Source organism: Ptychodera flava, chromosome 5, assembly GCF_041260155.1.
Source record: "Ptychodera flava strain L36383 chromosome 5, AS_Pfla_20210202, whole genome shotgun sequence".
NCBI lineage: Eukaryota > Metazoa > Hemichordata > Enteropneusta > Ptychoderidae > Ptychodera > Ptychodera flava.
This window is the reverse complement of record NC_091932.1, coordinates 4967486-4985210: the sequence shown is the minus strand read 5'-3', so window position 1 is coordinate 4985210 and position 17725 is coordinate 4967486. Positions and strand designations below refer to the sequence as shown.

At 38.1% G+C, this 17725-nt stretch overlaps 2 protein-coding genes across 2 annotated transcripts; both read left to right on the top strand.

The window, feature by feature from the left end:
• The first annotated feature begins 2511 nt into the window (after positions 1 to 2511).
• Positions 2512 to 7614, top strand: LOC139132813 (monocarboxylate transporter 13-like). Its single transcript, XM_070699072.1, has 4 exons — positions 2512 to 2952; positions 4282 to 4425; positions 4718 to 5518; positions 6178 to 7614. Exons 1-4 carry the CDS (start codon positions 2775 to 2777, stop codon positions 6435 to 6437), a joined length of 1383 nt encoding a protein of 460 aa, XP_070555173.1. The 5' UTR covers positions 2512 to 2774; the 3' UTR covers positions 6438 to 7614.
• Positions 7615 to 8944: 1330 nt separating this feature from the next.
• On the top strand, positions 8945 to 17609 carry LOC139132812 (monocarboxylate transporter 13-like). The gene is made up of 4 exons (XM_070699071.1): positions 8945 to 9308; positions 12077 to 12220; positions 14709 to 15509; positions 16184 to 17609. The coding sequence occupies exons 1-4, from the start codon at positions 9131 to 9133 to the stop codon at positions 16420 to 16422; spliced, it is 1362 nt and encodes a 453-aa protein (XP_070555172.1). The 5' UTR covers positions 8945 to 9130; the 3' UTR covers positions 16423 to 17609.
• The last annotated feature ends 116 nt before the right edge of the window (positions 17610 to 17725 follow it).

Sequence of the window (17725 nt, the reverse complement as noted above, 5' to 3'; positions counted from 1 at the left end):
CGCCAAATATTCAGCACTAAAAAGTTCCAGCCACGAACGTGACCTCGCGACCGGTCGTAGAGAAAAATTACAGAAAAAAGGAATGAAATAAACTACTTCGACATCAGATCGGGAGCGGGAAGATGGCAAAATTAAAAAGTCATGTACTATTATATAGCAGTATGGAGAGAAAGCAGCTCTAAGAAAAAAATCTGAATCACGGTTACTCGACGCTACAAGAGCAACGGTGTCTGATTAGCCTGACTGAGAAACGTAAAATATATTCGATCACACATATTGAGTATCTGCATTCCATTTTTTCCACTCTGGAACTTAAAGTTTTCAGGCTTTAGCTAAATGATGTTATTATACGTGCTGCTTGTGATGTCCGGGGAGGGGTTATTGACAGTCGACAACGACGGAGTTCCACAGAAATGTTCTTTATTGGACGGCAGTCATGCGGGAATTAAATGTTACAGGAAATTACGTGAAGAGACCATGTGAAAATCACGTGACTATAACAATATCATCACACTGCTGAGGTTGAGTTGCGTGTTTGAATTACGATACGATGCACTCTGACCTTTGGCGCGGTGTAATTACGTGGAAATTTCTAGAAACCTTACAACAGAGAGCCTCGTTTTCACTACAATCCAACATGGTCGTACGACCGGTCTTGTAGCGTGCTTATATAAAACGTTCGTTCATTTCGACCATTTTATGAAATCCATGTGATTAGTAGTTATTTCGGAAAAATCCCTTGTAACTCCGCACTAGCAACGAAGTAGCTTGCAAAATTGCTCATTATTTTTTTCGACGCATCAAAAATATGCCTTGCTGCCGTGGTATCGTAGACAAATTCAACTCACAGCACGGATGTCCGATAATAAAGTTTACTTTGACGTGCCTATTTTTTTCTAAAAGGAAGAAAAGACTAAAATTCTTTCGGCATCAATGAAAGTTGTCATCAACGTATCTTCTTTTTTCTCGAACTCTTTGCACCAATTCTTGGTTCCAGATAACGCTCAACATACGGATCGTTTCCGGTGACGTGACGCGTGGGTGCTAGTTGCGTTGATGCGGTTAAACATTCCTGAGCAAAATTAAAACTTTCTGATTTCAACTGATCACGCAAACTTTATTATGTTTTAAATACCAATGCGATGTCATCAAAATAACAAGAATAATAAGACTAGTAAACTCTTTGTAGGAAAGATCCAAAAAAACTCTCCGGCGGTTCAGAAAAATCATAAATATTTAAACCATTAACCTCTTTCTTTTATGGGAAAGTCTCTCCCACAATCGCTCTTGATGCCCTCCTTTTCACAATTGCATTTGCTTTCCAGTGTAATTTTGTGGTACAGTATCATCTTGAAGTCTTTTCCTAATCCCAATTTGATTAGGGATCATCAAACTGCCGACGAAGTCCTTCTCTTGGAAACGGCATTCGCATACGTAAAAACATGCACTGTGCTTATAATTTTGAAAATTATGTCAGTGCCAATCTTTACCAGCAACAATTTCTAGAGGCGGTGTTTTCGAATCGGGTTTCGAATCATGCAGAATGCCTTCTCGAAATCTAGCGCACGATTATTGGTACATCCGTAACACTTACAGACAGGTATAAACTGTTAATGAGACTCCCTAGATCAGACCCCCTTCCCAATGCACCAAAACACGAAAACTTAACGTCATCATCCGGGCATTTCTCCCGGCATGCTTTGCGAGGAAAAAGACAATATGGCCGCCCACTGTCAGCTATAAAGGTCTCCATATTGCCTGACTTTGATACTTATTTTCATAGATAACTTCAACAAATCGCTGTTTCTGAGCAAAGAGTGATGATAAATGCTTTTTATAACATAAATATAAACCTGTATAAGGCTGATTATATTTTGGGTGGACTATTCCTTTAAAGTTACGAATATTTCCTGAGATCTATAACAACTTCCGAGTAACCTCAGAACGCATTGAACACGTGGCATTGCACCTTTTTTTCGTAAGCAGTCCGGTCAGCGGTGGAAACGGAGCAGGGGACCAGACCATACCAATCATCTAATCTTCGAGAAATGAGAAATAAATGACACGCAATTGAGATAATATGCCATATGCGGTGGTCGTCAATAAAAAAACCCCAAAACTCTCCACGTTTACAACATAATTCCCCCTTACAACTTATTGTCAAAAGGCGGCGGATTTACAAGACCTATAAAACTGCGTTATTACAAGGTTTTGAGAATATATACATAACAAAACCCTGTGTCGACATCATGAAGTTTCGACCGAGACCGAAGACCAAAGACATTTACACCAAATTGATATATACGTATTCATCACCTAGTGACACAATCATCAATCAAACGAACTCTCTAGCGAATAGATAGTGGTATATGCTAATCTTCACAAGTCATATATCATGTAGTCTGGTTCCCTGGCCCATTTCTACCGCTGGCTACGCAGCCAGCGCTAGAACTGGGCCAGGAAACCAGACTAATTATTCATTCTCTTCGACTCCAATAACTTTCACCTTTCATCCATGACCTCTCTCGGGGTTCAAACAGCTGTCCCTTGGATCACGTATTGTATTTTTGTCAAGCAACCTCGACGACCTTCCCTGCTGAGAACAAATCACTTAGAGTTGTAACCAGGAGAGTGAGTTGCTACCGACATTCGAAGCTTATTGTTTCTTTACAGAGGTCGGGGAAGTCATACACAGTGTACGATTGTTTACACTGTGTACTTTCAGCTATCATTTGGCTGCTCAGAGGCAAGATTTACAAAAGACAATCAACAACATGCGAGCATGTTACGGCTGGCTCGTTGTGTTAGGGTCGCATGTTTGTTGCTGGTTTGTCTTCGGATGGTATCAAGCTATAGGTCCTCTTTTCGTCGTAATTCAGCATTATTTCGAAGAGACCTCAGAACGCACGTCATGGGTACTTGCAGTTTTCATTTTCCTACAAATGAGCATTGGTAAGTTAATTCCCAGATTCAAGGCCCAGCATGCAAAGAGGACATGCCGAGCAAAGTAGCTCGATGCTATATTTACGTTGCATGGACTGAAAGCTTACTGTGGTGTGGCATTTGCACTGGTGTATTCTTCGATTTGTTAGAGTTCGCAGACGCGGGGGGGGGGGGTGGCGATGTTACTTCTTAATTTCTACGACCAGTCGGCGTCACACGTAGTGCGAATAAATAGCATAATTTTGATAAATTTAATAGTAATCATTGCATTGTTTGTGAACAAAATTTAATCAGACTGTTCCGCATAGCTCCTCGTTCGCTACACAGCTAGCTAGCTCCGCTGTTCTAGAATGCGGTGACGCGACGTGTGTAAAACGCGTGTCTTACAGAACCGCGTTTAAATTAAATGAGAAAACCACCATTGCCAGTAGTCTAAAGAATCTTTTGGCTAAGTTACTGCAGCTCTAAGAAATGTATCACTACACTACGGTTGGTTGTTGGTTTTAATTTCTCTTAGATTAGACCCTAGTACCGCGATTGCAATTCTGAACTCAACCTCACTCGAAAAAAAATACTCTCCGTTCACATACGATTTTCCCTATGTTGGACAAAGATAACTATGTTCGTCCTGGTGAAGACGTTTCAGCTTGTCTCAATGTGGCCTACTTAGTCAGTCAGGCGATCACGCAAGTCGACTCAAATGTTGGAGGCGTATACACAAGAGGTCAACGTTGACAGCTGCGTATCAAACTTTGGGATTCTACTGTACAAAGAACCGTGTCATCGCAGCGGCTTCCTTTGTATGTCAAAACACCTTGTTGACCATTCTGTCAGTATATTTTGTAAACAAGTGTATTCATTTAAAACCAAGTTAATTGATGGCAGTTACGAAAGGAAACAAATTCAGAGAAGATACTAGAAAACATTTTAAAGGCATATATTGAGACAATGTACATCCCGAGCAAAGTAGCTCGATGCTATATTTACGTTGCATGGACTGAAAGCTTACTGTGGTGTGGCATTTGCACTGTTGTATTCTTCGATTTGTTAGAGTTCGCAGACGCGGGGGGGGGGGGGGTTGCAATGTTACTTCTTAATTTCTACGACCAGTCGGCGTCACACGTAGTGCGAATAAATAGCATAATTTTGATAAATTTAATAGTAATCAATGCATATATTGAGACAATGTAAAGTGTATAACAAAGCGTCAGAAACCTAGTGACGAATAAGCCAATCATCTTGTTCTCTGTTGTAATATTGCACAAATTATCTTTTGTGGCTCCCACGTGATAACTCTGACACATATGATCTTTTGCCATCGTATTTTACGTCACACAGGTCCAGTATCCAACGTATGCGTCAAGAAATTCGGATTTCGAGTGATTGTAATGATTGGCACAATTATGTCTTCCACTGGTTTCTTCATCAGCGCATTTGCAACAAGATTGGAATTCTTGTACTTCAGTATTGGAATTCTTGTAGGTAAGAAATTCGTTATGGGGAATACAAAGTAATGATATCTGTTACTTAAGTTTCATGCATCCTGTAATCATCGGACAGAGTAATGAGTGAGAGTATTCTTCGGCCAACACTCTTATATATGTAAGATCGGGACGTACCATTCTATTTGTAGGTGGTGTTAAAATTTGATAACTAATATTTGTTTTGATGGCGGTATTTTGAAAACAAAATGCTCGGTGTCTGTTTCATAATACCGCCACCAAAACAAATATTATTTATTTTTATATTATTTTTTTTTCCATTTTACAAACAGGAATTGGATATGGATTGATAATTCCACCACATTTCGGAATATTACCTTTCTATGTGAAGAAAAGGTTCGCTGTGGCAAATTCCCTGGTCTTGACTGGATCAGGAATTGGCATTTTTGTTTTTCCACCACTGATGCAATATCTGATTGACAGCTATGGATGGAGAGGCGCTGTTATCATATTTTCTGGTATAAATGCACACATGGGGATCTCGGCTGCTTTGTATCGAACTCCAACAAAAGTAGAAACAAGCCATGACGTCAACCGACATAATGAGTCAGAAGTTCAACATTCGAACATTTGTAGAGATCAATGCGAAATATGGGATTTTTCTCTTCTCAGAAGAAACCCTCTGTTTGTTGCATTTTTATTTGCGAATTTACTTGGCATCGGCGTCGGATATCAAGCCTTACCGGCCCATTTATTTGCACGTGCTGAAACAAAGAACCTCGGAACCCAAGACCAACTTGCATTGATCATTTCATTTTTTGGTGCCAGCTCTTTAATCGGTAGATTGGCACCACCACCACTTGTGCATATTTCCTCAAAGCACTGCACCGCTGTCACGTGGTTTGGTATTGCCTTGGTTCTTACAGGAATCATCACCTTGTTCAGTTCCTTAGCAACAACATATGTAACATATTCTATTTATGCATCTTTTGTTGGGTTTCTGAGTGGTTTATTCTTCACTGTTGCGAACCAGGCGATGACACAAATCGCAGGGCCACAGAATTTTACCGCTGCAGTTGGATTCATGGCATTGGCTATATCTATTGGTGGAATCATTGGTCCGCCGGTAGCAGGCAAGTTTAAAACAATTTCCTCTTTGCTCAGGAATACTTTTAATGAGATTATAAGCAATACGATGACAATGCTTATGGTTCACTGAAGTTAGAGAGATAAATACCCGGTCACAGTAACTTTATTAGCACATGAATTACATAACACCCGTTCATGTATTTTTGGGTTTCGCTTTTATTTATTTTTGCTGAGTCATCAAAGTCAAAACTTGATTATTAGAGGAAAAGAATAAAAAAATGTATTGCAGTACAAATACATCTGATAATAAGTCTAGCAAATATACCGTTAAAACGTCATTTTACATTATTTTTCTTTATAAATAATACTTGTACGTTCAACGACTCAGCCAAAACTCGAAACCCGAAATACATGAGCGGGTGTTAAATTCAATGTTAGACGTCCATTTACTAAAACTTCATTTCTTAATGTGCGTCAGTTACTCCCTTGCTTCACGCTAAATACAATTAAAACATAGACATATGACAATGAAGGAATATAAAAATGTATTGAGTAAACTCACTTAGCAAGATTTGTAAGTTTTAATAAAATAATATTAAGCAGTTCATCTCGGGATGTTTCTTCCGGATGGCAATGACTTTAAGATTGAAAGTCCATTTAAGACAAAGATTACTAATGCTGTCATTTCTTTATCTTTTCAAAGGTTACATATACGATGTCACCGGGGACTACAACAATTCGTTTTATTTCTACGGTGTTTTCCTAACGTTTGGTGGACTTACCGTGTTACTACCAGAACTATATCTTGCAAAGAAAAAGAATACAACAGATGATATGAATACTGATGAAAATTACAAGAACTGCCTCATGCTAATAGACCCTAGTCACATTTCAATGGCGCTGCAACACAGACCGGTTCGGGGACAACAGAAGAAAGATAACATTCTGTACGATCGAGTTTGACAGGGTATTTTCCTACCTTAAAAATTGTACACCCGTACCTCACACTCTAACCAAACTGGAATATCAGATTTTTGAAGTGATTCACGTCTACTTTCATACAGACAAAAGAAATTTATGAACGCCATGCTTGTTTAGGGAAACATGATAAATGTTGTGATGTGTTATGCCACAGTCCCTCTACTCACTGGGACTGTAGTCACATGCAAATATGATATAAGGCTATACTCCGCTCCATTTTCATTTCCTTTATAAGATGGCGAATGAAAATTCACAGTGCACCAATCAATGCATATATTCCTGATCATTCCCCTTGATAACAAGTAGTAGCATTATATACTGGTGCGGATTATCACTAATATTTCTTTGGGGTTTTGACTTTTATGCAAGGAAATTTTCGATTATTGTAACTGTAAATTCGGTTCCAAAACAAAAACTTCATATCTTGAAGTTCATGTACTGTTCAGACTGACCACATAGTTTCGTAATTTGCCTTTGCTTTATCATGACCGAAATATATTCAACTTGATCAATTGTATTGGAATACGTTACCATTGGGTACAACATTAATCAATAGCTAGAAATCAGGACAATCTATTCAACGTCTCTGACTTGTATTTTGTCTTTTCCCGTTACTCTAGAATCACAAAATGCAAAACATTGTTTGCCAAGTACAACGCTTGGTGTACATTAGACAACACAACTTTTTTATCAACTGAATTCTGGAAATGTAAAATTGATGATTTAACAATAATATCGGACATTTCAAATGTGCATGATGTTATGAGGGGTTCGACGGAAAAGTTATTCGCATGATTTTGGGAGTATTACTACAACAGAAAAAAAAAATAATGACAAATAAATACGCTCTACATAATGCTTTTGTAACGCCCTCCTTTTCGCTTCCTTTCCCTTTTCCCAGGATTTCATACTTTTATATTTGAAGTAATTAACTTGAAATCTAGTAACCTTAAAGTGATCTCCAAGACTACACTGAGTCCTATGCTTATTCCCTTGACGATTGTAGTTTCCTATTACTCAATAAGACTGTTTACGTTCACAACCTTGAAGTAACCGTCACTGTCTTGTGTTGAGTGATGTATTGTTTTAACAGATGTTAAACTCATTAAAAGTGACCGGAGGTTGACGTTGACTCAAACTTCGTGTTGAAAGAACACTTCGTCCTGTTTTGACAATATTTCCTGTCCTTTAATATTTTCCGACATATCTGTATTTAATTAAAGTTGTAGCTTGAGTCATTTATTATAATATGTAGATTTGGAAACTCTTTAAGTTGTACACTTTACAGAAGTAGAACAGAGCGGAGCAGAGGCTGGAGAACGGAGCAGAGAACGGTGTATAGTAATAAAGATCGAAGTTGTGCTTACAACCGACAACTTTGGTGTCAGCTTCAGTTACTGAAAGCATTACGATCCCAGACCGGTACCTCAACCAAGAGCTAGTGAAAGTACAGCCGTGACACTTTATTTTCGCTTATTTTTTAACGTTGGCAAGGCAAAAATAATGTCCAGACTCCAAACTTAATGCATCAATTATTCTTTACGAAAGTCAATTACAGGTTATTCTTTCGACTTTTGTGGAAAGTCTTACGAGTAGGCCTCTTATCCCTAGGAACCTGTACAACGAAATTTAATCTAACGAGCAGTTTCGGAAAAAATGAGTTTCGACAAGAAAAAAAGAAAATTGCCCCCAAACATACAAATATGCATATTCCATCAAGTATTTTTGAAAATTAGGTTTTGTTACAAATTGGGTTAACTTTTGTTAAAAATTGGGGTTAGTGTTACAAATAGGGTTGATTGTTACAAATAAGGTTGACACGCCACCCCTATTTGTAACAATCAACCCTATTTGTAACAAAAACAGTTTCAGAAAAAATTAGTTTCGACAAGGGAAAAAAAGAAAATTGCCCCAAACATACATATATGCATATTTCATTAAGATTTCAACAAATGGGTTTTGTTACAAATTGGGTTAACTTTTGTTACAAATCGGGTAAGTGTTACAAATAGGGTTGTTTGTTAGAAACCCAAAAACTCATCACGTTTACTACATAATTCCCCTTACAACGTATTGTCAAAAGGCAGCGGATTTACAAGACCTATAAAACTTCGTTATTACAAGATTTGGAGAATAATATACATAACGAATCCCTGTGTCGACATCATGAAGTTTCGACCGAGACCGAAGACCAAAGACATTTACACCAATATATTCGTATTCATCACCTGGTGACACAATCATCAATCAAACGAACTCTCTTATGTAACGAATAGATAGTGATATATGCTAATCTTCGAGACTCATAAATCATTTAGTCTGGTTTCCTGGCCCATTTCTACCGCTGGCTACGCAGCCAGCGGTAGAAATGGGCCAGGAAACCAGACTAATTATTCATTCTCTTCGACTCCAATAACTTTCACCTTTCATCCATGACCTCTCTCGAGGTTCAAACAGCTGTCCCATGGATCACGTGTTGCATTTCGACGACCTTCGCCGCGGAGAACAAATCACTTGCAGTCGTAGCCAGGAGTGAGTTGCTACCGACATTCGAAGCTTATTGTTTCTTTACAGAGGTCGGGGAAGTCATACACAGTGTACGATTGTTTACACTGTGTACTTTCAGCTATCATTTGGCTGCTGAGAGGCAAGATTTACAAAAGACAATCAACGACATGCGTGCATGTTACAGCTGGCTCGTTGTGTTAGGGTCGCATGTTTGTTGCTGGTTTGTCTTCGGATGGTATCAAGCTATAGGTCCTCTTTTCGTCGTAATTCAGCATTATTTCGAAGAGACCTCAGAACGCACGTCATGGGTACTTGCAGTTTTCATATTCCTACAAATGAGCATTGGTAAGTACCCAGGTTCAAGGCCGAGCATGCAAAGAGGTCACGCCGAGCAACGTAGCTCGATGCTATATTTACGTTGCATGGCCTGAAAGCTTGCTGTGGTATGGTATTTGCACTGGTGTATTCTTCGATTTGTTAGAGTTCGGAGACGCGGGGTTTTTTGGCGATGCTACTTTTTAATGTCTACGACCAGTCGGCGTCACACGTGGTGCGAATTAATAGCCTAACTTTGATATTTTTAACAGTATTCAATGCATTGTTTATGAACAAATAGACAGTTCCTCACAGCTCCTCGTTCGCTACACAGCTAGCTTGCTGTGCTGTTCTACAATGCGGTGACGAGACGTGTGTAAATCGAGTGTCTAACAGAACCGCGCTATAATTAAATGAGAAAACCATCGTTGCCTATGGCGCGTAATCAAGGCCAATATTCGAACTCCCAATTTTCAACTATCGAACTGAACATTCAACATTCAAACTCCAAATTTTTATCTATCGAACTCAACATTCAACATTCAAACTCCACATTTTCAACTATCGAACTTAACATTTTCAACTTTCGAACTCCACATTTTCAACTTTCGAACTCAACATTTGGGATTCATATTCTCCCTAGGCATCCCTAACTTGCTTTATTGTAGTTACCCACGTTTTTCCTTCTGAGCTATACTACGTCAGAACGCGTCATAGATACGTCACATGACGTTTCGGAGTTTTAGAGTTATTCCTGTGTGATGTTCTACAGGGTCCAAAAATATGTACCGGAAACACTCGTGATGCTATAACTTTAAGTTTTACCGCCGACCTCCGCCATCACTTAAGTTGGTCGCTATCATGTCGTCTAATGACAAAGCATGCGTGCGTGGCTCGCCATGGCTTATTTTAAAATTAACGACTCGCTTGTTCATTTCCACACTAACAGCCAAACACAACTCAGACTCACACACCAAAGCACATACACGACGAGATGGCTGATGTGTGAAGCCACTTTCCCTTTATTACGCCGTGACCTCTATGTTCAACATCATGTATTTCATGTTGAGCGGCTTGCACCAGCTGGACAATACGCTCACTACACATTCTAATGCAACTTAACTGTGACAAAAGTCTAACAAGAGTCTCAACACCTACGTGACACATCTCCCCGTCTGTCGGGCTGGTCAAGGTCAAGTAGCAGCCTAGACAAACTACCACTGACGAGGTCACGAACGAACTCGGTGTCGTCAATGTTCAAAATTAACTGCGAGGTCACCATGTGTTTGGGACTCCCTAACAAAGTGATAAGTAGTGTCATGTAAAATGACACTGACGATTTTTTAAAGTCGTATTTGACAATATGTATGCTAATTTTGGGTGCCGACTCGCAGCGATTTCGAAGCTGTTATCCAATTGGTTGGCAGAATCGTACCGTTAGAATGAAATAATACAAATAAACTCCCTAAGTTGCTGTGAATAGTGACAATCGACCAATCAGATATAACCTTGCAAACACGCTGCGAGTCAGCCGAATTTGGATTGTGTTCGCTGGCTAGTGGTCTAGGGGGACCTATGACTTCGATAGTTGAAATGGGGAATACGAATCCAAAATGTGGAGTTCCATAGTTGAAAATGTTGAGTTCCATAGTTGAAAAGTTGAGTTCGAAAGTTGAAAATGTTGACCTGGATAGTTGAAAATGTTGACTTCAATATAAATGGGGAATAGGAATCCCAAATGTTGAGTTCGATAGTTGAAGTTGAGTTTGATAGTTGAATGTGTGGAGTTCGAAAGTTGAAAACTGGGAGTTTGAAAGTTGAAAATGTGGAGTTCGATAGTTGAAAATTGGGAGTTCGAAAGTTGAAAATGTTGACTTCGATAGTTGGAAATTGGGATTTCGAAAGTTGAAAATGTGGAGTTCGATAGTTGAAAATTGGGAGTTCGAAAGTTGAAAATGTGGAGTTCGAATATTGGCCTTGATTACATGAGAAAACCATCGTTGCCAGCAGTCAAAAGAATCTTTTGTCTAAGTTGTTGTCGCTCTAAGAAATGCATCACTGCACTGCGGTTGGTTGTTGGTTTTAATTTCTCTTAGATTTTCCCCAAGTACCGCTATTGCAATTCTGGACTCAACCTCACTCGAAAAAAATACTCTCCCTTTAACAGACGATTTACCCCATGATTGACAAAGAATGTTGATATTTTCGTCCTGGTGTAGACGTCTCAGCTTGTCACATTCAATCGATTTGTACACTTCGCTATTATACTGTAATTATTCGTATGTTCGTGATCTTGAATCTTGTCCGTTTACCTTTTTCATATTGCCTTTTAAAATATTTGCGAATCTAATAATCACCTGGCCTTCTTAGTCAGGTGATCACGCAACTCGACTCAAACGTTGGAGGCGCGTACACAAGAAGTCTACGTTGACAGCTGCGTATCAAACTTTGACAGTCTACTGTACAAAGAACCATGTCATCGCAGCGGCTTCCTTTGTATGTCAAAAACACATTGTTGACCATTCTGTCAGTATATTTTGTAAACAATGGTATTCATTTAAAACCAAATTAATTGATGGCATTTACGAAAGGAAACAAATTTAGAGAAGATAGTAGAAAACATTTTAGAGGCATATATTGAGACAATGTAAAGTGTATAACAAAGCGTCAGAAACCTAGTGACGAATAAGCCAATCATCTTGTTCTCTGTCGTTATATTGCACAAATTATCTTTTGTTGCTGCCACGTGATAACTCTGACACATATGATCTTTTACCATCGCATTTTACGTCACACAGGTCCAGTATCCAATGTATGCGTCAAGAAATTCGGATTTCGAGTGATTGTAATGATTGGCACAATTATGTCTTCTACTGGTTTCTTCATCAGCGCATTTGCAACAAGATTGGAATTCTTGTACTTCAGTATTGGAATTCTTGTAGGTAAGAAATTCATTATGATGAATACAAAGTAATGATATAAGTTTCATGCATCCTGCAATCATCAGACAGAGAAAATATAAATTTTACTATAACCCAAACGGGATTCGAACCCAACACACTCACGGCAACATCGCCTAGCTGATAGGCCTCACACAAAACCAGTCGGCCACTGCTTCAAACCCTATTTGTAGGTGGTGATAGTATTCTTAGTTCAACACTCTTATATATGTATGATCGGGACGTACCATTCTATTTGTAGGTGGTGTTAATATTGTTTTGGTGGCGGTAGTTTGAAACAAACTCCGAGCGTTTGTTTAACAGCATGGATTTGTCAACCTTACTTTAGTATATGTTTATGTACAGTATAGTGTACTTGTATGCGTATACTCAGAGCGATGATCGCTCACCACTGGATCTGGTCGTCACCTATCTACCCATTGACACATTATGTTATTGTATTAGTAGTTCAACGTAGCTGTTGTAATAAAATTTGAAGAAATAGAGCCGCCGCCTCTGTCTCCATCACTTGAAGTCAAAATCCCGCTTCACAAATAATCCCACACATTGTTTTTTTATCAACGCTGTCAAATCTACGTTGTTACCACCTACAAAAAGAATAGTACGTCCCGATCATACATCTACAAGAGTGTTGAAGTAAGAATCCTATCACTTATTCTGTCTGATGATTGCAAGATGTATGAAACTTAGTGACAAATATTATTGCTTTCTACTTGAAGTAATATGTATTATTATTTATAACGCTCTGCTTTAGCATCGAGAACTGTAATTTACAAGACAACATCTGTATTATTATATATATATATATATATATATATATATATATATATATATATATATATATATATATATATATATATATATATATATAAGAAACTGTAGGAATTCAGGCAATCCCTAGTTGGGGAAGATAGAAGAAACTTTGGTTGACACACACTACCATACCTGGTTGTTAGGTTCCAAACGTATTTATTATACCTCAAACACAACGTTTCGCTCTACATTTAGAGCTTCTTCAGGTGTTTTCTACAATAAAAAGTACGAACATGAAAATTACAATGGTTGAATTGTGTAGGAAAACGAGCAATGTAGAGTTATAAGTCTGTGGGGGCACTGTTAAACATTTAGAATCACAATGGATCAAAAAACTTGACACACTGTCTCCAGCTGGCCTAAATATTCGCCCAAAATTTACATAGCCTTTAACAGCGCCCCCACATACCAGCTTTTGAGTATTTAAAGGGACCCCCCTGGACTTCAGCGCGCCAATTTCCAGCTCTCGGCGTAGGTCTAGGTAGTTTTGACCGTACTCTAAACCTCGAGGTTAGTCTCTCTCCTGTCATTTATGTACATTTACAGATTTTCAGATACTTGAAACTCCACATTGCTCGTTTTCATATACAATTCAACCATTGTAATTTTTTTAGTCTCTCTCCTGTCATTCATGTACATTTCCAGATTTTCACAGACTTATAACTCTACATTGCTCGTTTTCCTACACAATTCAACCATTGTAATTTTCATGTTCGTACTTTTTATTGTAGAAAACACCTGAAGAAGCTCTAAATTTAGAGCGAAACGTTGTGTTTGAGGTATAATAAATACGTTTGGAACCTAACAACCAGGTGTGGTAGTGTGTGTCAACCCAAGTTTCTTATATATATATATATATATATATATATATATATATATATATATATATATATATATATATATATATATATATATATATATATATATATATATATATATATATATATATATATATACGGTCATTCTCTACAAAATACATACTCGTATACTCCCTTTATGTAAGTAATAAAGCAATCTTCATATCCGATATGATCGTAGACCGACTTTGAAATCCAAGGCGGTCAAACAAAGATCAAAAATCGATGGGAATGCCGGAAATTCGAATGTTGTTGTCTTTGTTACCTCAACTTCCGACGAGCTTAATTACCCTACAAGTTTACCCAGGATATAAACTTCCAGCAGATTCGACATGACAATAGGAAGTTAACCCGTCACTCTGAACTAAAAAAATAGCAAACAAAAAGTTACAGACGATGTAATATATATGCATGAATGCATCACAGTCCCTAAATGGGCAGACGGGACGATGAATGCATCTATATCCACACCCACTCGAACGCATACAGCTGTCTACAGGGGGAGTTCGATACAAGTCAATTCAGTTCGATATAGTCTTCGTGGGAAATTTACAGTGCCTGATGCCAAAAGTAGAGCGTTATAAATAATAACCCGCCAATTGAACAGAAATGGTAACAGAATTATAATATTAATTCTTAATATGCAATGAGTCCGAATCTAAAGGCAAGTTTTCAGCCTGAGTCTAAAGTAAACGTCACCCTAGGTCTACATTAATTACCATTGATATTGCCATATGAGCTCTACATACTTGTACCTCGACTTCAACTTCATAAACAGCTTCTTTTCATTTTACAAACAGGAATGGGATATGGATTGATTATTCCACCACATTTTGGAATATTACCTTTCTATGTGAAGAAAAGGTTCGCTGTGGCAAATTCCCTGGTCTTGACTGGATCAGGAATTGGCATTTTTGTTTTTCCACCACTGATGCAATATCTGATTGACAGCTATGGATGGAGAGGCGCTGTTATTATATTTTCTGGTATAAATGCACACATGGGGATCTCGGCTGCTTTGTATCGAACTCCAACAAAAGTAGAAACAAGCCATGACATCAACCGACATAATGAGTCAGAAGTTCAACATTCGAACATTTGTAGAGATCAATGCGAAATATGGGATTTTTCTCTTGTCGGGAGAAACCCTCTGTTTGTTGCATTTTTATTTGCGAATTTACTTGGCATCGGTATCGGATATCAAGCCTTACCGGCCCATTTGTTTGCACGTGCTGAAACAAAGAACCTCGGAACCCAAGACCAACTTGCATTGATCATTTCATTTTTTGGTGCGAGTTCTTTAATCGGTAGATGGGCACCACCACTACTTGTGCATATTTCCTCAAAGCACTGCACCGCTGTCACGTGGTTTGGTATTGCCTTGGTTCTTACAGGAGTTATCACCTTGCTCAGTTCCTTAGCAACAACATATGTAACATATTCTATTTATGCATCTTTTGTTGGGTTTCTGAGTGGTTTATTCTTCACTGTTGCGAACCACGCGATGACAACAATCGCAGGGCCACAGAATTTTACCGCTGCAGTTGGATTCACGGCATTGGCTATATCTATTGGTGGAATCATTGGTCCGCCGGTAGCAGGCAAGTTTAAAGCCATATCCTCTTTGCTCAGGAATACTTTTGATGAGATTATAAGCAATGTGATGGCAATACTTAAGGGACATTGAGGCTAGAGAGACAAATACTAAGTCACAGTACTTTATTAGTACATGAATTACATAACACCCGCTGATGTGTTTTGGGTTTCGCTTTTAGTTTTTTGCTGGGTCATGACAGTCAAAATTTGACTATCAGAGAAAAGAAGATATAATGTAATGCAATACGAGTACACTTTCAAGTAAGTCTAGCAAATATAACGTTAAAACGTTACTTTACATTATTTTTTGAATCACACTTTAACGTTAAATAACTAAGCAAACACTAAATGAGCGAAACCCGAAATATGTGAGCGGATGTTAAATTCAAAGTTACACGTCGATCTGCGGAAACCTTTTATGCGTCAGTTACTCCCTTCTTCACGCCAAAATACAATTAAAACATAGACATATGACAAAGAATGAGTATACAAAATGTATTGAGTAAACTCACTTAGCAAGGTTTGTAACTTTTAATTAAACAGTATTATACAGTTCATCTTAGGATGTTTCTACCGGATGGCAATGATTTCAAGATTAGAACTCAACCTAGTACAAATATAAAGAATTACGACACAAGTTTACATGTAGTAATGCTGTCATTTCTTTATCTTTTCAAAGGTTACACATACGATGTCACCGGGGACTACAACAATTCCTTTTATTTCTACGGTGCTTTCATAACTTTCGGTGGACTTACCGTGCTACTACCAGAACTATATCTTGCAAAGAAAAGGAATACATCAAATGATGTTAATACTGATGAAAATTTACAGGAACTGCCCAATACTTATGGACCCCAATCATGTTTCAATGACGCTGCAACACAGACTGGTTCTGGTACAACAGAAGAAAGATAACATTCTATTCGATTAAGTACGACAGAGTATCTTGTGTTATTTTAGAATATGATCTGTTTTTCCTACCTAAAAAATTGTACACTCATCCTTACACTCTATACAAGCCAGGATATTAGATTTTGAACTGATTCACTTCTACCTTTATACAGACTAAAGAAATTCATGAGCGTCATGTTTGTTTGGGGAAACAAGATAAACGTCCTGATGTGTTATGCCACAGTCCCTCCACACACAGGGACTGTGGTCATGCCAATATGATACGAGTCTACACTCCGCTCGATTTTCACTTCCTTTATAAGGTGGCGAACGAAAATTCACATTGCACCAATCAAAGCATATATTCCTGAACATTCTCCTTGATAACAAGTAGTAGCATAATATGCTGGTGCGGATTATCACTAATATTTCTTTGGGGTTCTGACTTTTATGTAAGGAAATTTTCGATTATTGTAACCGGAAATTTGGTTCCAGAACAAAAACTTCTTATCATGACGTTCATCTACTATTCAGACCGACCACATAGTTTCGTGATTTGCCTTTGCTTTCATGACCGAAATAACTTGAACTTTTTCAATTGTATTGGAACAAGTTACCATCATTGATTAGGAATTAAGAATCAATAGCTGTAACTAAGGGCAATTTATTCAACATTTTTGACTTGTATAGTGTCTTTTTCCTTTACTCGAGAATCTTAAAATGTAGAATATTGTTTGGCAAGTAAAACACATCGTGTACAATAGGCAACACGACCATTTTACGAATGAGTGCTGGTTAAATGTAACATTTGTGATTTAACAACAATATCGGACATTTCGTATTAGCATGATGTTGCGAGCCTTTCTACAACAAAAATAATGACAAAAAGATTACATAACTGTGAAGGGAACTCAAATACTTAGCTCTATATGACTTAATATGACATAATGCTTCATTTTCGCGTATTTGTTAGCACAGCCAAAAAATGTCAAGACTCTAAGCTTTCATGCATCAACTATTCTTTAGGAAAGTCTACTAGAGACTAATCGTTTGACTTTTATGAACAAGTATGTGATCTGACCTAGTTATACTTCAGCCACTTCATTACAGAACAATGACTGCTGTCCCTTGGAAATATACGTTATCTAGTGTTCTTAATGTTCCTCTTCACTGGTTTAGTAGTAAAAGAATAAATCACATTATTCACATTATTACTTTGGTTAGTTTGACGGATATGTGTGACCCTTTGCATGACCTGGAATCTCTCTCTCTCTCTCTCTCTCTCTCTCTCTCTCTCTCTCTCTCTCTCTCTCCTCTCTCTCTCTCT